Source organism: Moschus berezovskii, chromosome 20 (genome assembly GCF_049115385.1).
Source record: "Moschus berezovskii isolate FMDL1 chromosome 20, NW_MosBer_1.0, whole genome shotgun sequence".
NCBI classification, from domain to species: Eukaryota; Metazoa; Chordata; class Mammalia; order Artiodactyla; family Moschidae; genus Moschus; species Moschus berezovskii.
Genome location: NC_142479.1, coordinates 51,238,729 through 51,265,023, shown reverse-complemented (window position 1 = coordinate 51,265,023; position 26,295 = coordinate 51,238,729). Strand labels below are relative to the sequence as shown.

General features: G+C 56.5%; 1 protein-coding gene across 1 annotated transcript in view; it reads left to right on the top strand.

Annotated features, from left to right (window-relative positions):
* SRCIN1 (SRC kinase signaling inhibitor 1) overlaps positions 1-26,295 on the top strand; it is a 71,394-nt gene that overhangs the window by 39,427 nt on the left and 5,672 nt on the right. Inside the window, exons 4-20 of the mRNA XM_088829027.1 lie at positions 701-896; positions 1,505-1,703; positions 2,121-2,214; positions 2,725-3,575; positions 4,658-4,750; positions 5,003-5,046; positions 5,351-5,538; positions 6,648-6,823; positions 13,094-13,224; positions 13,342-13,489; positions 13,806-14,052; positions 14,499-14,733; positions 16,540-16,694; positions 16,993-17,145; positions 17,695-17,817; positions 20,655-21,212; positions 22,419-22,565. Coding sequence (XP_088685153.1) covers positions 701-896; positions 1,505-1,703; positions 2,121-2,214; positions 2,725-3,575; positions 4,658-4,750; positions 5,003-5,046; positions 5,351-5,538; positions 6,648-6,823; positions 13,094-13,224; positions 13,342-13,489; positions 13,806-14,052; positions 14,499-14,733; positions 16,540-16,694; positions 16,993-17,145; positions 17,695-17,817; positions 20,655-21,212; positions 22,419-22,565 — 3,738 coding nt within the window. The remainder of the gene's footprint in view (positions 1-700; positions 897-1,504; positions 1,704-2,120; positions 2,215-2,724; positions 3,576-4,657; positions 4,751-5,002; positions 5,047-5,350; positions 5,539-6,647; positions 6,824-13,093; positions 13,225-13,341; positions 13,490-13,805; positions 14,053-14,498; positions 14,734-16,539; positions 16,695-16,992; positions 17,146-17,694; positions 17,818-20,654; positions 21,213-22,418; positions 22,566-26,295) is intronic.

Below are 26,295 nucleotides of genomic sequence, written 5' to 3'. Positions count from 1 at the left end.
CAGCATGTGCCATGCAGGGAGGGGCTGAGGCCCGGCACTTAGGCCATGTGCTTGTGTGGGCTGAGCATGTGCGCTGCATGTACTAGGCAGGTAGTCTGAAACTGGGGTCCAACTGGTTTCGGGGGTCTTGGGGTGGTTCTTCCAGTCACCCTAGGTCCAGGAGATTGTGCCCAGCTCTGTGAGGGGCCATGCCTCCCAGAACTGGGATCCCGGGGTCCCTAGCTCTCTGCTTTTTTCCTGGACCCTGTTTCCCACCCCCACCCCAACCCTCTGAACTCCATGAAGGATAAATTCATCACTCACAAAACCGCCGCTTAATTAATGTCTGGAACTAATGCCCCAATTTGCTCAACGATTCTGCAGCTCACCTCGGTGACAAATTTGTGTTGTTGTTCTTTGGAAGCTTAAAATAGCAGGCGTGCCCATGGCTCCCTGCTCAGATGGTTTCTTTTATGGCTTCCCAGGGTGCCTGAGTCCTCTGCCCAGTCCCTACCTGCTGGGTGTCCTGGGGAGACCAAGGCCCCAACAGGTTGGGGAACTCTCCTGCAGTCACACAACAAGTCTGAAATCCAGGAGGCCCTCCTGTGTGTGTGTGTGTGTGTCTCGCTGGCTGGCTGGGGCTCCCCAGGCCTGGATGGGGGCAGTGGGCAGAGCAAAGGAGCTCATGCCTGGTTTCTCTCGTCCCACCCCATCCCTGCAGACCCGCAGCTCACGCCACACTCAGGGAGCCCAGCCTGGGCTGGCCGACCAGGCGGCCAAGCTGTCGTACGCCTCGGCCGAGTCACTGGAGACCATGTCAGAGGCCGAGCTCCCCCTAGGCTTCAGTAGGATGAACCGCTTCCGACAGAGCCTGCCCCTCTCCCGCTCAGCCAGCCAGACCAAGCTGCGCTCACCAGGTACTGCCTGTCCATCTTCCCTCCGGGCCACTGGCTCCTCCCTCTGTTCTGCTCCTCCCGGCGTCCTCTCCCTCCCCTTGACCGCTTCATCTCTCCTCAACCACCTTTCTAGGAAGACTCTGGCTCCCCTCCCTCCTCCCCATCTTCCCGCCCACCCCTACTCCTCCGATCTCCTCCCCTCAGGGCCCCTCCCTCCTCCGCTGCTCTCTCACCCGCCTTCTCCACCTCTCTTCCCTCACTTCCCTGTCCCTCCGCACCCCCTTCCCTGTCCCTCTCTCCCTCTCTAAGCCTCCCCTCTCCCACCCCCTTCAGCAGCCCCCCTGTCCTTCATTCCCCGCTTCCCTCTTCTCTCCCTCTCACTCTGTTTCTGCCCCAACTGCTCCGGCCCGCAATTCCATTTCCTCGTCCGGGCTCCAACCTGCCTGGGGTCGGGGAGGTGCCTTGAGAGGCCGGCAGCATGAAGAGTGCCTGGGTGCACCTGCACTCCGGGGCGGCGTCCGGCCTCAGACCCTGCCTCTGCGGGACCAGCGGGACTCCCGAAGGCTCCCCGAGCCGCCGGCATGGTGGCGGGGACGGCCCCGACACCAAGGGTGGCGTCTCCTTTGCAGGGGTGCTGTTCCTGCAGTTCGGGGAGGAGACTCGGCGCGTGCACATCACGCACGAGGTTAGCAGCCTGGACACGCTGCACGCACTCATCGCGCACATGTTCCCGCAGAAGCTCACCATGGGCATGCTGAAGTCGCCCAACACAGCCATCCTTATCAAAGATGAGGCTCGCAACGTCTTCTACGAGCTGGAGGACGTCCGGTGGGCGTGGCTCCGGGGGGAATGGGGTGGGCTCCCCGTTACTCCTCGTCCGAGGGGTGCTCGAAGCCACAGGTCATTCCCCAGCCGCCTCAGCCCTTTTCCCCTCTCCTCCCGGAGCCCTACCGCCCCGCCCCTTCTTCGGTCATCTCGGCCCCACCGCCTCCCCTTTAATTCATCCACCCCTGCTGGTTGGCCTTGGCTTGAGCTAAACTGAAAATAGTTCGTGAGGCCGAGGTAAGCGGGGTGGAAGATGCTCGTTGTATGTTGGTGGCAGGCAGCCTGAGATCCACTGAGCAAGGAGTTAAGGGGTTTGAGCTCGCGGCCCCTCTTGCCACCCCTCTCCCCTTTGCCTGGAGGTGCCCCCTCTCATCGCAGGGCTGGGGGATGGTGACCCTCTGCACCCCTTCCTCCCCCCAGGGACATCCAGGATCGCAGTATTATCAAGATCTATAGGAAGGAGCCACTCTACGCCGCTTTCCCTGGCTCACACCTCACCAACGGGGACCTTCGGGTATGGCTAGGGAGGCCCAGGGCATGGGGGAGGCTAGGCAGATGGGTCCAGGAGTAGAGTCTAGCCACTTGTCACCAGGGACCAGGGCCAGCTTTGGAGAAGGGAACGTAGAGGTTGAAGCAGAGGATGGCCTTCGTTAATTGTGGAGTCCCGGAGGGGTCCCTCTCCTCCTCTGCCACTTTTCCTTCTGGTCAGATCAGGATTTCTCAAACTTGCCTCTAAATATCCTAGGAGACCGCTCTCAGGAACCGCCCCTTCCTTCTTTGCTTTCCATCCACCACCATAGGGTGAGCTGGAGGTTGCTCCTCTGGTGCCTGGCCCTCTGCCACTTCTTCCTCTGTCCTGGGAGCCCTGATGGGAAAGGGGTCGAAGATGCAGCAGGAGGGAGGGAAGGCAGAGAACAGAAGGGACTTCCTCAGCGTCTGGGGGGGAGCTGCTGGCTCCTTAAGCAGGAGGCAAGGGATCCCCTTTGTGACCGGCTCGGGGGTTCCGGGATTGTCTTCTGCACAGAGAGAGATGGTGTATGCGTCGCGGGAGTCGTCGCCCACGCGGCGCCTCAATAACCTGTCGCCGGCGCCACACCTGGCCTCAGGCTCGCCGCCCCCGGGGCTACCATCGGGGCTGCCGTCGGGCTCGCCGTCGCGCTCGCGCCTCTCGTACGCCGGGGGACGCCCGCCCTCCTACGCCGGCAGCCCGGTGCACCACGCGGCTGAGCGGCTGGGAGGCGCCCCCGCCGCCCCGGGTGTTAGCCCGAGCCCCAGCGCCATCCTGGAGCGGCGCGATGTGAAGCCGGACGAGGACCTGGCGGGCAAGGCGGGCGGCATGGTGCTGGTGAAGGGCGAGGGCCTCTACGCCGACCCCTACGGGCTGCTCCACGAGGGCCGCCTGAGCCTGGCCGCGGCCGCCGGCGACCCGTTCGCCTACCCGGGCGCCGGTGGCCTGTACAAGCGCGGCTCGGTGCGCTCGCTCAGCACCTACTCGGCCGCCGCGCTGCAGTCAGACCTGGAGGACTCGCTGTACAAGGCGGCGGGCGGCGGCCCGCTCTACGGCGACGGCTACGGCTTCCGCCTTCCGCCCTCGTCGCCGCAGAAGCTGGGCGACGTGACCGCGCCCCCCGGCGGGCCCCCGCCGCCGCACAGCCCCTACTCGGGGCCGCCCAGCCGCGGCTCGCCGGTGCGCCAGTCCTTCCGCAAAGACTCGGGCTCCTCGTCGGTCTTCGCCGAGAGCCCCGGAGGCAAGACCCGCAGCACCGGGGGCTCCTCGACGGCCGGAGCGCCCCCTCCCGAGCTCTTCCCCGGGCCTGGGGAGCGCCCGCTCGTTGGGTTCGGGCCGCCTGTGCCAGCCAAGGACACGGAAACCAGGTGAGGGAGCTAGCGAGGCTTGGGGCTGCGCGGGTGCGGTGGGGAGAGGAGACGCGGCAGAGTCCGTGGCAGACTGTGTCTGAGACCCGGGAGTCTTTCTAGACCCGGAGTATCCTTGAGGGGTCACCGGAGTATCTTGGCTGCGGCAGGGCAGGCACAGGACAGACATTTCCTCTGCCAGCCCCAAAGGATGGATGAGAGGGCCCCGACAAGGCCTGGAGACCTGGGTTTGCATCTGGTCCCTGAGCCTTAGTTTCCCCAACTAGAGTTGGGGCTGAAGCAGAACTCTTTATTTAATGCCTTTCCTGCTTAGGCATGAAACGTGCCGCCATGAGAGCTGTCCAGCACAAGGCCGGCTGAAGTCCACTGGGGAGGGGGTGCTTGTAAGAAGTGGGGATGAGAGGGGCACATTTCTTTAAGTAGCCTCCGAGTTGGGGAACTCTTGCCTGTCATCCAGCTTCTTGCTAAGGGTGCAAGGCTGGAGGAGGTAACCATGGCATTGACCTGCCCCTCTCTGCCCTCAAGCAGCACTATGAGAGGTGAGGAGAAATGATACATTCACATAGCTTTCTTGTGGCCTGTGTGCCAGGCACTGCACTGGGCACTGTTTATGCCAAGTTGGGCAAACCCGGCTCCTGCCCTCTCTAGTGCGGGAGACACAGTAAAAACAAAACAGAACAAAACAACACTTGTTCTTCCCTTGGGAGGGTGTACTCCTCAAGGCAGCTGGGGACTCTGGGATGACTTCAGAGAAGAGCTAGGGAGAAGGGCATGCCTAGCTGGAGGAATGCATGTGCAGAGGTCCAGAGAGGGCTGGGTGGGGCCCATTAGGGAGCTAGTGATGAGAGATGAGTCTGGGGAGGGAGGAAGTGACTGTCAAATGGGGAAGGGCATTTCCAGTGTTAGGTGTGTGGGAGGGCTGTGGACTTGATCCTTAGGTGTTGGGCCCTTTGAATTGTCTGTGTGCTGGTGGCTAAGGAGGAAATGGTTTTCTTCTAATTATCAATCTTAGGAGAGGGGGGCTGGGCAGGAGGGACCCCATGCCCAGAGATGGGGTTGATGAAGGCCACCGTCTTCCCTAGGGAGCGCATGGAGGCCATGGAGAAGCAAATTGCCAGCCTCACAGGCCTGGTGCAGAGTGCCCTACTGCGAGGTTCGGAGCCTGAGACCCCCAGGTGAGGTTCTTTTCCCAACACCACTGCCAAAGGCCTGTGGTTGGGGCAAGAGGAAGGGAGATTGAGCAACAAGAGCCCTGGGCTCAGTTCTGCTCATGTCTCATCGTGGCGCCCGGGGTGAATCACTTCCCTTCTCGAGGACTCCATCCTGAGACCAGGGGACTGGAGGAGTTTACATTAAAGTCTTACCCAGGTTTGATGGTCTGGGGCCAGCCTGGACCCCGTGATGGCCATCTTTTCCCTGTACCACAGTGAGAAGATTGAAGGCTCCAATGGAGCAGCCACCCCCTCAGCACGTGAGTGACCCTTTCTCCCTCCCCCAGAGGTCCTTGCCCTCTCTTAGCCTCTCTGGTCTTTTCCTAGTCTGTAAAGGGGCTACATCGCCAGGCTTCAATGGGTAAATGAGTGGACACCTTAGCCCAAGATGTCTCACCTGGTGCTTTGCCCCTCAGAAAGGCTGACCACTGGTTGGGGCAGGGAGCCAGAGCTCCGCTTCTCCCTGGCTACTGTGTGGGACCACGAGTGGGGAAGATCTTACCCCGATCTCTCCCAGCTCACGATTTATTCCCTTTCTCCCATCTTTGTGGTCCCTGTCTGCAGCCTGTGGGTCAGGCAGCCGGAGCAGCGGGGCCACCCCAGTGTCCGGCCCTCCCCCGCCTCCGGCCAGCAGCACCCCTGCGGGGCAGCCCACTGCCATCAACCGTTTGCAGATGCAGCTGCACCTGCGTGGCCTGCAAAGCAGCACGAATGACCTGCGCAGCCAGCTTCAGCAATTGCGAAAGCTCCAGGTACCACCATCTCTCCGGGGCCCCGCCCCCTCAAACCCCGCCCTACCAGAACCCACCTACTTGCCGAAACTCCTTCCCAAGAGCCTGCCCCATCCTGAGTCCCTCGCCGTTTACTGGGCTGCTCTCCGAAATCCTCCTCGAACTCCCGTCACCTCGCCGAATCTCTATTCCCTCACCAAGCCACCACCCCTGACCCTTGTCCCCCTCAGTGTGCCCTCTTTCCCTTTCCCTGACTCCTTCCCGCCCTCCTGGAGCTCCAGCCTACCCCACTGAGCCCCCTCCTCCTGTCAGTATCCCTCAGGGCAGTCCCAGTCCCTTCCCTTCTCTCATCCCCTCCCTTGGGCGGAAGCCTTTCCCCCAGATCCCCTCAGCGTGACCTTCCTGAGCCCACACAGCCTTCCCCAGCCTGCCCTGCTTGGCAGATGGTCCTACCAGTCAGGAGCCTGGCATCCCTGTGCCCGCTCCTCGAGAGCGCCCCGGGGCCCATCAGGTGAGAATAATGAGTAGAGACAGGCTGGAAAGGGGGCAGAGAGTTGCCATCTGGGCAATGGGTAAGATCTCGGCTACCCCCACCATTGCCTCAACTCAGCCTTGGAAGTAGGTTCAAGTGTTAGTTATGTTCCGGTCCCAGCCAAGGAAACTCTGTCAAACCACAGTGCTTGAGTCCTTCATCGAAGCCACAGCCATGCAGTCCCAAGGTGGGCAGGGCCCTCTTAGGGTCATCTCTTGCCCCCAAATATCCCTTACCCCATTCTCCGGCCTCTATATTTCCCCAGAAACCTTGTCCTCCTCCCCCGACCCCTTCGCTGCAGCTGACTGCCACAGCCAAGCAGCCGCACCTTCGGCGCGGCCCGACGTGGCACTCCTGCCTCCCTCTACCATCCCCAAGCCATTCTTCTCCTGCCTCTATGCTTCCCCAGAAAGTAACCCTCGGCCTGTGACCCCCCCCCGCTGTCGCTGCTGCTCACGGCCGCAGCCGAGCCGCAGCATCGTCCGTGGAGTCCGCCCCGCGGTCGGGCTGTCCTCTGCCCGCCTCCTCCCAGCCCTCTCCCCGCAGCGCGCCCCCATTCTCTCCCACCCGCGTCCACCGGCCCATCTGCGTCCCGCAGCTACAGAACCTGGAGTCGCTGCGCGCGCTGCTGAAGGGCACGGAGGCGGAGCTGAGCATGCGCGTGTCGGAGGCGGCGCGGCGGCAGGAGGACCCGCTGCAGCGGCAGCGCACCCTGGTGGAGGAGGAGCGGCTGCGCTACCTCAACGACGAGGAGCTCATTACCCAGCAGCTCAAGTGAGGCTGGGCGCAGCGGCTGCGGGGAGGGCTGGGAGTGCGGCCGCCGTGGCCCGCAACTTGGTATCACGGGGAGGCGCAACTCCCTTCTTTCTGACTCCCAGGTGACGTGGGTCTGTTCTGAAGCCTGATTTTCATCTCCTCTGTGGTCTGATGTCTCTGTGACCCACAAACCTTTGACCATCTGGCAGGAGTCCTATTTTCTTTGTTCTGGCTTGATGCCTGCTTTTGCTGTGGTCTTACTCCATAATGGTCCAAGGTCCGGCTTCCCCGTGGCCTGCAGCCTCACTCTCATGTTTCCAGATGCCCGATTTCACTTCTGTCCTCTGCCTGCTTTCGTTCTGGCCTGTGATCCTTGCATACTGATCCTCGAGTAGAGTGTTCCGGTGGGCCAGCTTAGTCACTGTTGCCACCCTCACCACCATCTCTTAGACCAAATATAGCCAAGGAAAACCCTCCTCCCATCCTGCTGCCGCTGAAACAGGGCTCCAGGAATAGAGAACACCCTGCCCCCAAAGACTGAGACATGGAAGGGTTAACAGAAGACAGTCTTCTGATCCAAATTTAGTAAATAGCTGTCTGGCCAAGATTCGATTGTCTGGCACCGTTGCAAGGAGAGGCTGCCTTCCGCTGCCCATCCACCGAGTGAGCAGCCCCAGCCCCCTGCAGCTTTCCCTGGTCAGTCCCTGGGTCTGAGACGGAGACCCTGCTCCTCCGCCTGGTCTCGCTCTTGGTGGCACAGGGCACGAGGGGCCCAAGCTCCAGCTCCAGCTCTGAGCAGCTGGGCGATCAGAGCAGTTTCTGCCCTTCTCTGTGTTTCAGCTTTGTCACCTGTGCCCAAGGTTAAGCTTTTCACAGTTCTTTCTGGAGGGGGGCTTTGGCTTCTACGGGTCAATGACTCAGAACCAAGGAAGGCTGCTCAAAGGAGCCCAGCTCCTTCACCAAAGTCATAATTGGCTGTATCACTTGCAAGGGGCTCCTTGAGAAGGGTCCCTGCTCCTCAGCCTCGGGCCCACACAGCCTGGAGATGCATGTGCATTTCAGTGACACACAGGGCGAGATTCCCATGAACCCTTGTGGTTGAGATGAAATAAGGGGCCATCCCACTTGGAAATAAGCTGGCGTGGCAGTCAACTGCATCACCCCTGGTGTGAAAGCTGAGTGACAGCTTTGGTCAGATCGCCAAGTAGATGGATGTCTACCATCCCTCCTCATCCAGGGAATTCCATTTACCTAACTTTCCTGTCCTCTTTTCCCCCTTTTTATTCAGCACAGAGGAACTGGATTGGAATTTTCAAAGGGAACTTTACTGAGACATTAAAGGAAAATAAAAGGAAATATAAAAGTACAGAGGAGGCAGGAAGGATGAAAGAATGTATTTATGCTCCTGTCATATGTCTGGTCCTCAGCTTCCTGGGGCCTCAGTTCTCCAGGAATACACAATCTCCCTATGTGTTGCCCTGCTATCAAACCCATTGCTCTGACTGCTCACTTTAGAGATCTTGGGGGCTGATACATTGCTTCCGGTAGGGTTCTCCGTCTACTTCAAAGGTGGCTTTTTGGGTGGAATCTGGACTGGGCTGCACACCAGTGCTGCAGTGGCTTTGGCTTGACCAGGAGGGGCCTTCCTGCCTAGTTTCCATAGCCTCCCCTGGCATTGGATGGGCCTGCTGGCCCATCCTTACCCCTGCTCTATCTTACCAGCCTCTGTCTACTTCCTCGGCTTCACTCTACCCCTTCCTTTTGACCTGGCATCTTGCTGGAAGTTACAGCTGATTCTGTGCTTCACTCAGCTTTGCTTACTCACCTGTAGCTCTAGCCAAGCACATTGTTTATATGTTGCCCTTAGAGGCAGCCTCCACTGACTGAGACCTTTGGTTTTTGGAGTGTAACATGGCCCAGCCCAGCACCAACTTTATAGGCATGTGACCTGTTATCCACACAGGGTCCCATGCTTGTGAGGGCCTGTACTTGGTTCAGTGCTCTGCTGTCATTATCTTGAAATTCTTAATTTTTATACTCGGGGCAAAATCTTTATTTTGCTTTGGGTCACCCCACATTTTGTAGCTGGTTCTGCTCTGATCCTCTCCTCTCAACTGTTCCAGAACTAAACCTGGGTCTGGAAAGCCCCACCACTTTCTGATCCCAATGTCTAGACTTGTGCTGGTTTGGACTTTCTTGCAGAGCCTGCTCACGTTATGGGCCCCCAAACTTTGGCAGATTGTACAATCAGAAGACTGAGGTGCTAATTGAGCCTAAGGGGGGCCTAGTGGCTTTCCTCCATGCAGTCAGTCAGGGACCCAGGCTAATTGAAATAAGTGCCTTCCAATAAGGCATGTCTTCAATATGTGCCTTCCAAGATTACCCACAGGGTCATTGTCTTTCAGCCAACAGGAAGGGGAAAGGAGTGTGGAGGCACTTATATGGGAGGATTTTAGGGAGCCAGACCTGGAAACAGCATGTACCACTTCCACTCATATTCCATTGGCTAGACCTTATTTGAATGGCACTTCTACATGCAAAGGAGGCTGGGGAATATAGTATCTGAGTTACTTGTTGTTGTTTAGTTGCTAAGTTGTGTCTGACTGTGACACCATATGCAGCACATCAGGTTTCTGTGTCTTTCACTATCTCCCGGAGTTTGCTCAAACTCATGTCCATTGAGTCGGTGATGCCATCCAACCATCTCATCCTCTGTTGTCCCCTTCTCCTCCTGCCCTCAATCTCTCCTGCCCAGCATCAGGGCCTCTTCCATTGAGTAGGCTCTTTGTATCAGGTGGCCAAAGGACTGGAGCTTCAGCTTTAGCATCAGTCCTTCCAATGAATATTCAGGATTGATTTCCTTTAGGATTGACTGGTTTGATTTCCTTGCAGTCTAAAGGACTCTCAAGAGTCTTCTCCAACACCACAGTTCAAAAGCATCAATTCTTCCATGCTCAGCCTTCTTTATGGTCCAACTCTCACATCCATATGTGGTTACTGGAAAAACCATAGCTTTGACTATACGGACCTTTGTTGGCAAAGTAATGTCTCTGTTTTTAAATATGCTGTCTAGGTTTGTCATAGCTTTTCTTCCAAGGAGCAAGCGTCTTTTAATTTTGTGGCTGCAGTCACCATCCGCAGTGATTTTGGAGCCAAGAAAATAAAGTCTGTCACTGTTTCCACTTTTTCTCCATCTATTTGCCACGAAGTGATGGGACCAGGTGCCATGATCTTAGTTTTTTGAATGCTGAGTTTTAAACCAGCCTTTTCACTCTCTATCAAGGGATTTCCTGATAGCTCAGCTGGTAAAGAATCCACCTTCAATGTGGAAAACCTGGATTTTGTCCCTGGGTTGTGAAGATACTCTGGAGAGAGGAAAGGGTACCCACTCCCGTATTTTGCCCTGGAGAATTCTATGGACTGTATAGTTCATGGGGTGGCAGAGAGTCGGACATGACTGAGTGACTTTCACTTTTCACTGTCCTCTTTTACCCTCATCAAGAGGCTCTTCACTTTCTGCCATTAGTGTGGTATCATCTGCATATCTGAAGTTGTTGATATTTCTTCAGAAATCTTGATTCCAGCTTGTGGTTCACCCAGCCCAACATTTTACATGATGTATACTCTGCAAGTAAGTTAAATAAGTGGGGTGACAGTATACAGCCTTGATGTACTCCTTTCCCAATTTTGAACCAGTCCATTTGTTCCATGTCCAGTTCTAACTGTTGCTCCTTGGCCTGCATACAGGTTTCTCAGAAGACAGGTAAGGTGGTCTGGTATTCCCATCTCTTTAAGAATTTTCCACAGTTTGTTGTGATCCATACAATCAAAGGCTTTAGTGTAGTTAATGAAGCAGAAGTAGATTTTTTTTTAATTCCCTTGCTTTTTCTATGATGCAGTGGATGTTGGCAGTTTGATCTCTGGTTCCTCTACCTTTTATCTGGAAGTTCTCGGTTCATGTACTGCTGAAGTCTAGTTTGAAGGATTTTGAGCATAACTTTGCTAGCATGTGAAATGAGCTCAATAATACAGCAGTTTGAACATTCTTTGGCATTGTATTTCTTTGGAATTAGAATGAAAACTGACCTTTCCCAGTCCTGTGGCCACTGCTGAGTTTTCCAAATTTGCTGGCCTATTGAGTGCAGCACTTTAACAGCATCATCTTTTAGAATTTGAAATAGCTCAGCTGGAGCTATTTGTCCCACTAACTTTGTTTATAGTAATGTTTCCTAAGACCCACTTGACTTTGTACTCCAGGGTATCTGGCTCTAGGTGAGTCCCCACACCATCGTGGTTATCTGGGTCATACATTAAGCCTTTTATGTATAATTCTTCTGTGTATTCCTGCCACCTCTTGTTAATCTCTTTTACTTCTGTTAGGTCTTTGCTGTTTCTGTCTTTTATTGTGTCCATCTTTGCATGAAATGTTCCTTTGGTATCTCCAGTTTTCTTGAAGAGATCTCTAGTCTTTCCCATTCTATTGTTTTCCTCTATTTCTTACTCTGAGCTACTATTTGTATGTAAACTGGAGGTAATAATGGTTCCCACTCCCAGGATTTGTTGTGAGGATAAAGTGAGGGGCTGAGTGTGCACCTGGCACGCTGTAGGCACTTAGTACAAGATGCCTCTTTAACTGGTAGTGCTGACTCACAGGATTTTGGCCTTGGCTCCAGTGTGGTCTGTTTTTTCACCCACTAGTTGGATGAAGATATATAAAGCATGCTGATAAGATTTGCTGATGACACAGAGCTTTGAGGGGGAGCAAATCTGTTGGATGGTAGAACTGAGATTCAAAAGTTGTTCCTCCCTGGATTGTTGAGCTGAAATCCAACAGATGGGATTTGACAGGAATGTATGTGACGTCCTGCATGTGGGTCAGGGATATCAGTGACTCAGGTGAAGGACTGGGATGACCTACCTGGGCAGTAATTCCTTCTTTCACTTGTTCATTGCTTCCATAATTACTTACCAGACCTCTGTTCTGCTCCAGGCACCATGCCAGGTGCTGGGAATCAGAGATGAATCAGAAAGACAGGGTATCTTATTTTCTGCCTAGAGCTGCTTAGCCCAGCAAACAGGAGCTCCAGACAGGAAGCAGACCCCCAACACCAAGTGTAAGGGGAGAGTTTCCCATTGGGACCTGGGGATGAGTGGGAGTTAGTCACACATGTGTGTGGGGGGTGGGGAGGTGGTGGTAATGGAGTGTTCTGGGCAGAGGAAATGGCATTATAGAAGTCCAGGAAGAGGGACTTTCCTGGTGGTCCAGTGGATAAGGTCCACACTCCCAATGTAGGGGGCCTGGGTTTGATCCTTGGTCAAGGCAACTAAGCCTGCGTGCCTCAGTGGAGACCTAGCGTGGCAAACGAGAACAACCAACAGGGAGGGCAGCACATACAAGGACCTCAGAGAAATTCCGGATGGTTCAAAACAGAAGCAAACCAGATGGGGAGGAAGTGGATGTGGCTAGAGAGGAAATAAGAGCAGCCCCCAGGGACTGACCACCCCATGCATTAGCTCATTTAATTGCTTTTCAGCTCATTGAATCCTCATAGTGGCCCCAGGAGGGAGGAACTCTTACCATCCCCATTTTTTTGGGATAAGGAAGCTGAGATCTGGAGACAGTCAGTAACTTCTCCAAGATCTCTTCTGGGTCAGGCAGAGTGCGGGTTGGAATGTGGATCTGTCTGACTCCAGACCCAAATTTTCAGCTACTACCCCCATGCCCTTTGTGGCTGCACTTGAAGAGTTTGAATTTTAGCCTCAGAATGTCGGGATCCATTTTGGGTTCAACACAGGTGGTGGTGACTTGGTCTGATTTACATTTCAGAAAGATGTAGGGTGTTAAAATGACACAAGCTCAGCATAAGCCATCTGAAAATAGGAAGCAGCTTTGTCATTGAGGAAAGAGGCTGAGTGTCTGGATCATTTGAGAAAAGGTGGACGCCTCCCCAAAAAGCACACACACCTGCCTCCAGTTCTTTGAAAAGCTGCCAATTTCCCTGCTATGTCCTTGGCTAATGAGAATCAGAGGGTGTGAGTCAAGGGAGGGTGATTCTGGCTGATACTGCTAAAGATGAGAACTTCAACACGGGGACCTGGGGCACCTGTTACGGAGTGCTTCTGAAGTCTCATCTCTGAGGTCTGGCTTTCTGATTTCACTTGGGCTTATGGCCTGGTGGATGGCTTTTAATTGTGATCTGACCAGTGGCCTGATTTGTTTCCAGCTGTTCAGTTTCAGGGGGCTGGACTGGGGCCAGAGGGGCTGAAAGGGTCTTTCTGTGACTGCAGTGACCTGGAGAAGTCGGTGGAGAAGATCCAAAGGGATGTGTCCCACAACCACCGACTGGTGCCCGGGCCCGAGCTGGAAGAGAAGGCGCTGGTGCTGAAGCAGCTCGGGGAGACACTGACCGAACTCAAGGGTGAGCCTGGGGGCACCCCCAGCCCCACCCCAGGCATTGCACCCCCACCCCACTGCCTGTCCTCCCAGCTGTCCAGAGCTGCTCCCTCCTCCCGCTCACTCCTTCCCTTCGCCTCAGCTCACTTCCCAGGCCTGCAGAGCAAGATGCGGGTAGTGCTGCGTGTGGAGGTGGAGGCGGTGAAGTTCCTGAAGGAGGAGCCCCAGCGCCTGGATGGGCTACTCAAGCGGTGCCGGGGGGTCACGGACACCCTGGCCCAGATCCGAAGGTCATTCTATCCCTGACCTCCTATCTCTGACCTGCGATTTCCCATGGGGTCACACACCGGGCCCAGATCCCTTATCCTGACTTCCTGCAGAAGTCAGCAGTGTGCTGACTGGCTCTGCACTTTGACCTGTGACCCCTTGCATGTTGCAGGCTTGGCGCTCCCATTTCCCAGATGCAGTCACCCCTCCCCAGGCCCTTCCATCTGTCCTGCAAGATCCCAGAGTGCCCCTCACACCCCGCCTCCCCCATGCCGGCTTCCCTCCCAGGTAGCCACGACCCTGCTGCCCTCACAGCTGCCCCCAACTCTCCCACCCCAGGCAAGTGGACGAGGGCGTGTGGCCACCCCCCAGCAACCTCCTGAGTCAGTCCCCCAAGAAGATGACAGCTGAGACGGACTTCAACAAGAGCTTAGACTTCGAAATGCCACCTCCTAGCCCTCCACTGAACCTCCACGAGCTGAGTGGGCCAACCGAGGGGGCCCCCCCAGCCCCCAAGGCGGGCAACCCCACCAAAGGCCTGGACGCTCCTGGCAAGAGAAGCATGGACAAGGCTGTGTCTGTTGAGGTGCTGGGCCCGGGATGGGAGGGCCGGAGCTAGGCTCACACATTCTCACCACCGACCTACGTTGGCCAGTGCCGACATGTGGGGACTTGTTCCCGGGGGACAAGGGAATCTGAGAAGCATACTGAGGGTGACATCAGTCCTGCTAGGCAGGAAAGCATATCATAAACCTGTGATAATCAAGGCAGTACAGGGTTAGCACAAGAAAAGATTATGTGCTCAATGAAACAGAATAGAATGTCTAAAAGCAGGTCTAAATTTCTCCTGAGAGTACTTGGTTATGAAGGTGGCATTCCAGGCTTGCAGCAAAGGCATGTAATACTCAAGAGAAGCCCGAGGCTCAGATCAAATGGGAGGCTTCTTTGCATTCCTTGCATGTGTGGCTGAGGCCCCAGAAGTCCAGGAGCAGGGCAACTGCTTCAATGCTGACTGTTGGCCCTCCTCTCAAGGCTGCTGAGCGGGACTGGGAGGAGAAGCGGGCAGCCCTGACCCAGTACAGCGCCAAGGACATCAACCGGCTGCTGGAAGAGACGCAGGCGGAGCTGCTGAAGGCCATCCCTGACCTAGACTGTGCAAGCAAGGCCCACCCAGGCCCAGCCCCGACCCCGGACCACAAGCCCCCCAAGACCCCCCATGGCCAGAAGGCAGCCCCCCGAACGGAGCCCAGTGGGAGAAGAGGTTCAGGTATGGGGCAGGTAGGGGGTTGCAAAGAGCCCAGAGGAGGGGAGCCCCAGCCTCAGAAACTCTCAGGTTGATGAGGGAGGTGCTTGGGAGTGAAAATCTTTGTGGGTGGGCTATTAGAGAAGGAGGGTGCTGGCCTGACCCTTGGCCACTCAGGGGAGACCGAGATGGATGGGGTAGTGCTGGACTGCATCCAGGGATTTTCCCACAGCTGCTGAGAGGACCACACGGGGAGGATGAGAAAGTTCAGGCAGAGGGTCGTCCCCCTGCACGTTTTGTCCAGGCATGTGTGCCAGGGGCCAGGCTGTGCTGAGATGGGGTGCAGCACTGAGTGATGCAGACGTGGTTCCTGTGCTCCCCAAGCCCGTGAGCTCACAGGGGAAGCGGAACCCAAATAGGAAACAGTAGTTGTCACTCACTCATTCATTCTTGCCACCTGTGTATTTGTTAAGTGCCCACGGTGTGCTAGGGCTTTCCAGGTGGCGCTAGTGGTAAAGAACCCGCCTGCCAATGCAGAAGACATAAGAGATACAGGTTCGATCCCTGGGTTGAGCAGATCCCCTGGAGAAGGGCATGGCAACCTACTCCAGTATTCTTACCTGGAGAATCCCATAGATAGAGAAGCTTGGCGGGCTACGGTCCATAGGGTTGCAAAGAGTCAAACTCGATTGAAGTGACTTAGTATGCACGCACACGTGTGCTAGGTGCTGGGGATAAGATGACTACTTTCAAGGAACTTAAAATGTAGTAGGAGAGTAAGACTAACATCTGTGTTTATCAGGCACTTACTGTGTGGCAAAAACAACTCCAAATGCTTTCTACGTATTAATTCTTATAATTTTGCAACAAGTCCAGGAGGTGGATACAGTAATTATTCCCATTTTACAGATGAGGACGCTAAGGCTCAGTGTGGTTAAGTAATCTGTCCCAGGCCATACCCAGTGTGTAAAACAGAAATAGGAGGCAGGTGCTAAATGCTGTTCTACAGGAGACCCTGAGTGGGCAGGAAGTCCTTCCCATGGGAGGGGACTTTTCACTGGAGTCTTGCATTTCCCTGGCCAGTGAGAGAGGGCATTCCAGGGAGAAATATCATGTACCAATGCCTGGAGGTGTGTGTTTGGTGTTGCTCAGCTGGGTCCAGGCCTGAGAGTAGCAAGTAGAGCTGCAGGTGAAAGGTTCGCAAGCACAGAGGTTTGGGGTTGTGGGGAATAACTGGGGGATCAAAGGGCGAGGAACGTCAGGCGTGAGTGACTTTTCTGCAGGTTGCCCAGGAGATAGCCCCTACCCCAAGGAAGAACTGGGGGCAGGGAGAGCCTGGTGGGCAGGGTCAGACTCTTGCAATAGTACTAACTACTGTCTCTTGATGGAGGAAGGATGAAGATCTGTGCCAGGGCAGAGCTGAGGGGTGGGCGGGAAAGTGGTGGATTAGAGTAGCGATTCTCAAACTTGAACGTGCACGTAAAATCACCCAGGATCTGCTGGCACGTGGATTCTGACGCAGCAGCTCGGGGTGGGGCCTGAGCTTCTGCATTTCCAACAAGCTCCCAGCTGCTGCAGGTGCAGTTGTTCCCTGGACCAGGCTTTGAGTAGAGGGGATGAGAATGCTGTAAGCGGAAGAGTGACAGGGCTTGGGACTGGATTGCATAGGGACGTGGTGGGGGTGGGGGTGCTGGTGTCCTTTCCCTGAGATTTCCCCTCTCCTCCTCCCTGGAGGAGGAAGCCAGGTTTACCCTAACCTTGGAGTCAGATGTGGTGCACAGACTCCAGGGTTATGGGTCCCCTGACCCCCAGCCCCTTGGCTGCCCACAGATGAGCTGACAGTGCCCCGATACCGCACTGAGAAGCCCTCCAAGTCGCCCCCACCACCCCCTCCCCGCCGGAGCTTCCCCTCCTCCCATGGCCTGACCACCACGCGCACTGGAGAGGTCGTGGTCACCAGCAAGAAGGATTCGGCCTTCATCAAGGTACCAGCCCCCGCCTTGGGTAGGGGACAGGCACCTGGGGTTGAGTGGGAGGGATGCCTGACAGGACCTCTGAAGACCCTCTGGAGTGGTCCCCTCCCTCAGAGGAAGTGGAAGGAAAGAAAGGAGGCTGGCCGGTGGTGACTCTGCTTCTGGCCTGTGCTTCCTCCATGGGAAGAGGCCTGGCAGATGATGCGGAGCTGGGTGGGCAGTTGGGAGATGGTCTGGAAGGGATAGGACCCGAGAGGTGAGCTGGCTGGAGGCAGACAGAGCCTGGGCTAATGGGGCCCGGGCCTTGCAGAAGGCCGAGTCTGAGGAGCTGGAGGTGCAGAAGCCCCAGGTGAAGCTGCGCCGGACTGTGTCCGAGGTGGCCCGCCCGGCCTCCACACCCCCAATCATGGCCTCTGCCATCAAGGATGAGGACGATGAGGACCGCATCATCGCAGAGCTGGAGGTGAGTCAGGGGTCCCCAGGTCATCAGCCAGGCGCCCCCCTTTCCCCACCATGGTGGATCTCAGGGTGGGGTGCCCAGGCTAGGATGAGGGGTTGGATTCCCGGCTCCCCACTGAGGCTGGTTCCGGATTCTGTCCTTCTTGCCCCAGTTTCTTCTCCACTGTACAATGGGGGAGGGGGTGTAAGTCCCTCCCTGCACGTTTGAGTTTTTTATTGCAATCTCTGAGACCCCCTACTGCCCTGACACCTCCTCTGCTCTGCGACCCCACCCCCTAGTATTCTGAGAACGAAGCTCTAACAACCTCCATCCGTGTGCCTTGAGCCCCTCCCAGTGCTGTAAGTCCCCCAGACTCGAGTGTTCTCAGCGCCCCTCCCCGAGAGGCTGGAGACCTGGACCACCAGGGCCTCCGGGAAGAGATAAATCGCAGGGCAGTGACCAGTGGCCACGATGAGGGGCCGAGGAGTGAGGCCAGGGTCCCTGTGCCTGCCCAGGCCACCCCTCCTCCCTGTACCCCCTCCTCCAAACCTGCCCCCACCTTCTGCTCCCCAGGTGTTTGAGAGAAGCTCAGTGTCTCCCTTCCCCCCCACGCCCCGCCGCCAGCCGATCCCCACCTTGCTGTCCCCCCCGGACCTGGGCCCCCCCAGGGGCTCAGCCCCGGGCCCCACATGGAAGGTAACGGGCTGCCCCCGCCTCACAGTGCGTTCTCTGCCTGTGCCTCCACGCTTCCTCTCCTCACTTCTCACGCTAACCCACCAGAATGTGTCACGTGCCCGAGTCCCGCCACTGCCACAACCTCACCCCGTGGACCACCCCTCCCCGCTCCAAGGACAGGAGCATCACCCTTCCTTCCCTCTCGAGACTCCAGCAGCCTGGCATCTGGTGGCCCCTTGGGTCTGCATTTCCTTACAGGCTTGATTCCGAGCCTGGCCCCGGGTGGCTTGGGTATTTTATTCTGATTTACAGCCAGAGTTTTAGGTCTGGCTCAAAGCCCAGGTTCTGTCTGGGTCCAAGATTGGAGTTTGGATCTTGCTTGCTACGTGACTTTAGGCCCAACTCAAAACCTGACTTCGTCTTGAACTCTTGCCTAGTCCCTGCCCCCATCTCCCCACTCTGCTGCCTGTGCCAGGTGGGGGCTCTGTTTCTCCCCCTAGAATCTATGCCTTGTGCTGGGGGTCAGGACACCCAGGAGGAAGGCTCATTTACAGCCTCTCTCCCCACCCCATGGCCCTACCTGGTCAGAGAGCTTGGAATGGAAGAAACCCATGCGCTTCCTTGGCTGCTGGTTCTGTCTTTCAGCATTGGGAAGTTCTACCTTCACTCTAACTTCAGTCCCTGCTGCTGTCCTGCTGCACTTATTTCCTTTTTATTCTTTCTTGGGAATTTGCGGGTGACCTGCTGTCTGCACCCCAAGGGACTGTGCTTGGGGAGGGGAAGTCGGGGGGCAGTGGTCTGAGCATCTCTCCCTCTGCCCAGTCAGGTTGGAACAGGAGGGTCTCTGGTCTGGGGAGGCACACACGTGGTCACCTGTCTTGTCTGGCTCTCCAGGCCCACAGTGCTGGCTTCCACCTGATCTCTAGCCTGGCTTGAGGCCTGGTGGTGCTTTGGCTCCCTGGTGGGGGGAGCAGATGGGCAGTGAACAGGTAGACAGGCTGTCTGCTGGGCAGAGGATGGGCACAGAGCAGCCGAAGGAGCCGTCTGGGGGTGAGTGGTGTGGCAGGGCTGCATCGGGCCGGCTGTGCCCTCAGCACCTGGGCACGCTGCACCCAGCCACTACTCCTTTCTGGCCCTGGAAGCTCCTGAAGGGGTCCAGCGGGCAGAACCCCTCCACTGGCCCTTTGGGCTGGCTGCCCCCCTGCATCCTGAGGCGCCGTCAGGCAGTGGAGCCGGGTGGGCGTGGGTCGCCCTCACTGACTTCCCAGTCTGCACCTCCCATATCCAGGTAAGCAGGTGTCAGAGCTGGGTGGGTTCCCTTGGGAGGGGGGCTGGGGGGGTCCCTGCTGCCCCCACATATCTCCCCAGGGCTCATTTTAGTGGCAAGAGCACTGGACTTGGAGTCAGACTTCCTGGGTTCAAGTCCTGGTTCTGCCACTAGCTAGCTGTGGGTAAGTGACCTTGAGTAAATTACAGGACACCCCCTCACACACCTGTTTCCTCATCTGTGAAGTGATGAGAATAGTAGCCATTTCATGGGGAACAGAAAGGATTAAAGACGAAGGCATATGCGGCAGTCCGTGGTATAAGACTCTGCTCAGAATTAGACCAGAGTTTACTCAACTGGAGTAGGGGTGATTGGGGGCCTCTCTCTGTGCCCCCATAAAAGTCAGAGCTAGGGATGCTCACACAGAGGTGGGTGCTCTAGCTTTGCCCAGGCTGCTGCAGCAGAGGACTTGATCGAGCCCTGTCCACTGTGGCGGTGAAGTCCTTAGAGAAAGCTCCAGAAGTAGGGGGTTGGGGACGAGGAATCTCTGGCCTAAGATGAGGATGTCAGACCCATGCTCTGAGGCCAGAGGCCAACACACCTGGTCTCCACCCCCATGGGGCTGCGGGTCTCAGACATTCAGTTCTGTGTAACGAATAGCTGTTGCTGCTGCTGCTAAGTCACTTCAGTCGTGTCCGACTCTGTGTGACCCCATAGACGGAAGCCCACCAGGCTCCCCCATCCCTGGGATTCTCCAGGCAAGAACACTGGAGTGGGTTGCCATTTCCTTCCCCAATGTGTGAAAGTGAAAAGTGAAAGTGAAGTCGCTCAGTCGTGTCCAACCCTTAGTGACCCCACGGACTGCAGCCCACCAGGCTCCTCCATCCATGGGATTTTCTAGGCAAGAGTGCTGGAGTGGCTTGCCATTGCTAACATCTATCAGATACTCACACCAGGTCAGGCGCTGTTCCAAGCACATGCCCACGTGAGCTCACTTCATCCTCCAGCAGCCTTGTGTCATTGTTACCCCATCGCATGGACGGGCGAGCTCCTGGCAGTAGCCATGAGACCTGCTCCCAGAGTTTAACATGGCTGCTGAGAAGTAAACATGTATCGTGGGGCTTCCCAGGTGGCCCTAGTGCAGAGAACCCTCCCACCAATGCAGGAAACAAGAAGCTCGGGTTCAATCCCTGGGTCGGGAAGATCCCCTGGAGGATGGCATGCAACCCACTCCAGTATTCTTGCGTGGAGAATCCTCATGGACAGAGGAGCCTGGCGGGCTCCCAGTCCATAGGGTCACAAAGAGTCGAACACAACTGAAGTGACTTAGCACACACACATCTGTGCTTCTAAGTAAATTGGCATCTTTGCCGGGAGGTGGAGACGATAGGGTGTGGTGAAAAGAGGCCTAAGTTGTAGTCCAGCGTTGCCTCTAACTTGCTGGGTGAACTCAGTCGGGAACCCTCCGCTGCCTCAGTTTCCCCATCTGCGACAGGAAGGGACTGGGCTCACCCACATACACCCCCCCTCCCAGCTCGGGGGTGTTTGGTTACAGGGATCACACCCTCCCTCATCTCTCTTTTCCCTTCAGGCTGCCGCAGGCCCGAGGCCCTTCTCTGTCCCCAGGATCATCTTGACGGAATGTGCCCCCCACACTCCCTCCCCACCAGAGACCAGGCTTGAGGAACCCGGTCTAAGAACGACCCCCACCCCACGACCCCGGACCCTAGCCAGCGGCCTCCTGGGCCGGGATAATCCACCGGCCCCGCCAGGGATGGTGGCTACAGCTTCCCAGGCCTGGAACAGTCCGATGCTAGGGAAGGAAGGGGCGGCCCTGAAGACACTGGTGACAGGGGACTGCAGCCCAGAAAGGGGAGGAGCTGGGATCCCCAGTCCTTGGGAACCTGCCCCAGAGCGGACCCAAGAACCCTCCACTGTGGAGACCCCCCAAGAGGAGACCCATAAAGACTCTGGACACCACACCCCACCCTGCGGTGGGGAGCACAAGGCTCAGCGTGCTGCCATCACCCAGCGGATGGACAGCCTGGAGGAGACACTCCGGGAGCTGGAAGCCACTCTGAGCCAGATGGGCATGGCCTCTGCCACGGGGCCCCCTGGCAGCCCCCCACCTCTGCCCCCTGGCCCCCAGGTGGCTGCCTGCCACTCCAGCCTCTCCACTTGTCTTCCTGCTCCAGTCTCTCTGTCTTCAGAGCTGGAGGGAGTCGGGGGCTGCAGGAGCTCCACGCCAGCCCCCCTCCTCCTACTGGCCTCTCTCAGCCCCGCAGCCCTCCTGGGAGCCTGGTGCCAGGCTGAGTTTGCAGGCAGAGCCCCTGGCAGGCTGGGAAGCTGGCCTGCCCGAGGATCAGCCTAACCAGCCCTGGTGGGGACCAGGGCCTCTCCCTTTGCTCTGTATCTGTAAACCAACAAATAAAGTTCTTTCCCCCTTTCCCATCCCCACGCTCCCCTCCTCCTCTCCTGTCTGACTTTCTCTGTCTCTGTGGTTTCTCTGCCTGCGCTTCTGGATCTCCAAAGCCCTTCTGGGCAGGCCTGGTCCCTGGAGTTGTTCAAGGGTGCTGGACTGGTCTATCTCTAGGGAGACTTTGCCCCTATCCTCCCATTCAAAGGAAAATGTGGGCCTAGGGCTGCCAATCCTACTTTGTTGGCAATTATAAAGACCCCTGGGCTTGCCTAATAGCGCAGTTGGTAAAGAATCCACCTGCAACGCAAGAGACCCAGGTTCGATTCCTTGGTTGGGAAGATCTGCTGGCGAAGGGATAGGCTACCCACTCCTGTATTCTTGGGCTTCCCTTGTGGCTCAGCTGGTAAAGAATCCACCTGCAATGCAGGGGACCTGGATTCAATCCCTGGGTTGGGAAGATCCCCTGGAGAAGGGAAAGGCTACCCACTCCAGTATTCTGGCCTGGGGAATTCCATGGACAGTATAGTTCTTGGGGTCGCAAAGAGTCAGACACAACTGAGTGACTTTCACTTTCATAAAGACCTCTCTCCCAAATCTCAGGTATGTTCTCCAGGGCCCAGGATGGAACCCCTTGCCAGGAGTGAGAATGATGCCAGGAATACTTACTTTAAAAACAATTCACCTAGAAGGGCACCAGCTGCCCCTGGGCCACTCAAGGAGACCACCAAAGAGCTCTCACTTGGGAGTTGCTTGGAATTTGGCTGGGGTTCTGTCCCCTCCCCTGCGGGGAAGACTTAACCCTGGCCTCAGAGAGTGTGCCTGAGTCCTGGATGGGGGTATGAAGCCGGGGAGGGCTCTCCAGGTCTCAGAGGGCTACTGTACCTAGGGCGCCTGTGTGAGCCCATCTCCAGCTTGACCCTGTTCCTCTTCATGCAGAGCGGCGGTGGCAGTGTGCCCCCCATGAAGGTGGTGACTCCAGGGGCCTCTCGGCTGAAGGCAGCCCAGGGCCAGGCAGGCAGCCCCGACAAAGGCAAGCATGGCAAGCAGAGGGCCGAGTACATGAGGATCCAGGCCCAGCAGCAGGTAAGCCTGGGCACCTCGGGGCAGGGCCACAGTCCCGCACAGATCCCACCCCCACAGCTCACCTCCAGCCTCCGGCAGTGCTATGCACTCCTGCTGGGTGCTGGCTGTCTCCTGCCAGTATTCCTGTGACCACCACCCTGCGGCTGTCCAGGGAGGTCCTCTCGGTCAGGACTGCCCCACTGGTCCCTCAAACCATTTTCTCCTTCCTCTCTCCAGTACCAGTGCTCAGGATCTGGTTGAGAACATAGCCAGATCACTGATCACTCCTCTTGCAGAAGGCCCCTCACTCAGGGCCAGAGAGGACCATCTCCCCAGCTGCTCCTGGACAGGGCAGAGTGAGCAGACCCCAATGCCTGGGCCCTTCTAAGGCCGGTGCCCTGGGGTGTGGGAGGGGGCCTTTATTCCTGCTCCTCTGCTTCCTTCCCTCTGTTCTCAGGTCCCACCTGCTCCTTGGCCCTCTACTCTCAACTCAGCCTCCCTCTTAGTTTTTTAGTCCACCTCCCAACTGAGGGAGAAACCAGTTTTGCATCTCCTTTTCAGTCTTGTTTTTGGGTTATAGCAGGGTGCATAGGAGTGGTGAGGGTGCTGTACCCTCTTTCAGATTAAGGATGGTATGTAGAGGTGACAGCCTCACCCATGGCCCACCTGTGGCCTGATCAGAAGATGCAGGGTGGTCCCTGGGCCTAGATGTCAGGAAAGACCTTTAGTTCACTCATGTGCTTCAGTATTTCCAAGCAGCTCCTGTATTCTAAGTGTTGGGTGGGAGTGGGGGAAGGAAATGTCCAGATGCTATGACTTGAGGAAGGTTCTAGGCTCAGAGGCAGGAGGTTAGAGATGGGTAAATCCAGTCACCTCCTTGACAGACCAGGGGACAGCTCAGAAAAGGAAGGGAATTTCCCAAGGGCCCATAGCAAGGTGGCATCAGAGCCGGGACTGGGACCCCAGAATCTCAAAGCTCTTCCCACCCCACGCTCTGCAACCCGCCTTGGGCACACAGGCCTATTGGTTCTCTCAGAGTGTTGTGGAGACGGGCCAACCAGGCCCCTCACTAGCTTCCTGCTGGCCCACTGTTTTCCTCACGGGTCCCAGCTCTTTTTCGTGTCACCACCGTGTTCCCTTGTCCTGTCCAGGCTGGTCTCTCCTCAGGGTCTAGAACAGTAGCTGACGTTCTGCCAGACTGACGTTAGCCCACTGCACACTCCCCACTCTGAGGAAGGGCCTTATTATCCCCATTTGACAGATGAGGAAACTGAGGCTTTACCCAAGGTCATACGGCTGACAAGTGGTGGAGGGGGTTTCAAATCCAGACTGTCTGACACCTCTGTCTTTCACCCTCCACCCCTCCCACCCCTCTACCCGGGCACACATTGGCCTCAGTCTCTCCAGCGGAGGTCTCCTTCCTCTGTAATTAGGTTCCCCATCTCTCCCCCTGACTCCCAACTCCCCCGGCACCAGCTCCTCTGCCAGTTGCCCTCTCCTGCCCCTCCAGTCACTTCCATCGCCTCTCCTCCATTCATTCCTCGGCCCAGGCCCGCTCCAAGCTTCACGCCTGGGCTCGGCTGGGTCTCCAGTGGCCTCTTCACCACTCTGCAGTCTGCTCACCTCTCTGCAGCGTGTTGGGCATACGATCTGCCGCCCACACACGGGGGGCTGTGGGACGGTCATCTCCCTCGTCAGCCCTCACCCGCCTCCTGGCTCCCTCCTGGGAGACTCTCCTGTGCCCACCCTGTCACTCCTGTGCGCCCAGCTTCCTCCTCAGCTGCTTCTCACACCACACACGCCTCTCCTTGGGAACCAGCTGCCATCTCTGCTGGCCCAGGTCTCTGTTCTGAGCTCAAGACTGCCCCCTTGCTCTCACCTCGGGAAAGTCACCTGCCCCAGGCATCCACCCATGCCCTGATGAGGGGGTCTCCTGAGCTACCCCCTCCCTCAGGGACCGGTGGTTCTCTCTTCCCACATGATTGGTCTGGCTCTATCTCGCTCCCTTTCACTTCTCTAGTAAATCCTTTTTCTTTTAAAAAAAGCATCTTCTCTCTAATGAAGTATTACATTTTCTTGTAGAGATGTTTTAGTAAAGAGACATCATAAAGAGGCAGGGAAACAAATCACCCAGTGTGTCAGTACCCCAGTGCAAGCCTTCCTGAGGTTTCCCTGCAAATTCTGTGACCTCTCTCCTATCCTCCCAGACCTGCGGGGTGGGGAGGGCTATTTTAAAATGCTGATTGGGTTGTATCACTGCCCCAGCTTACCACCTGAGCCCTGCAGACCCAGCCAGATTTTTAAAAAAATCTAAACTCGCTCACTGGCTGCCGTGACGCTTCACCTCCATTTGTTCCAGCCGCCCTGCATCACCTGGCCTTCCGTCCTCCAGCTGGGGCACTGCTCCTCCCAGCTCCGTTTGTGACCCTGGTCAGAGTCCTCTCTCTGACTTCTGCAGGCTCTTTCCTCATCTGTACAATGGGGACAAGACCCCAGGGGCAGGCTTCTGAACTCCTGTAATACTGGGTGTGGAAAATAGCTTCGAAAGCCAGAGTGCCCTCCAAAGAGAAGGAGTTACTGCTGTGCTCGACTGCGCTGTCCCTTTGGCAGGGCCACGGGCTGGGCGGAGCCTCCCCCTCACTTCTTGGCTCTAACGCTAGGAGCTCCAAGCTGCCTTGGCAGTGATGAAAGGGAGAGGAATAGAAGCGACAGGACCAGACACAGAAATTGGAGTAGAAGAGTGGAGAAAGGGTACAACTGTGCCTGGTATTACAGAGAAATCAGGGGAAATGACGGAGGAAAAACGCTTGGATGTTGTGGTCGAGGGAGTGGGATGGACTTTCCTGATGGTCCAGTGGTTAAGAATCTGCCTGCCGATGCAGAGGACATGGGTTCGATCCCTGGTCCGGGAAGATTCCACAGGCCTCAGGGTGACTGAGCCCATGCTCCACAACTGCTGATCTTGCACTCTACAGCCCGTGTTCCACAACAAGAGAAGCCACCTCAAGGAGAAATCCAGGCACCGCAACTCGAGAGTAGCCCTCACTCGCTGCAGCTGGAGAAAGCTAGTGTGCTGCAGCAAAGACCCAGTGCTGTCTAAAATAAATAAATAGCTACATTAAAAAAAAAAAAAAGATTCAGGGTGGGATAAGAACCAGATTCCCAGGGGACAAGGATCAAGGGCTCAGTGCGGGCATGAAAACGGACCACCGCCTCTTCTACTTGGGCTCAGCAATCTGCTGAATACTTAGTGTATCTCCTGGATGACTCCAGGGACGGGGCTATAATGAAGTGAACAATAGGAGATGCTGAGACACTCAGGGACCAGTGAGAGCTGGAAGCTGGACCTCCCTGGGGAGAGGGACCCGGGGGTGTCCAGTTTAGGGCGTCCTGTGAGAGCTAAACAGTAGGCGCTAAAGTTACAGAGGGCACAGCATGCCTGCAGCACACACCGAGTGGGGAGGGAGGAGAGGAGAAACTTTACCCCCTCTCTTCCCACCCCGTCCTAAACCCCACTGGCCAAACTCAACAAGAGGCCCGTCAGCCGAGGGATGGCGGGGTTGACCAACCTGGCCGCAGAGCAGAAATCAGATTTGGGGATGTGAGGAAAAATAGAAAACAGCACTCCTTTCCTGTACCAATTTTAAGTATATATATCTTATTTAATGGTCCGAACAACTTTATACCTTCCTACGTGCATTAACCACTTTGTCACTGCTACGTGCCCACAGCACCTAGAACAGTCCCTGGC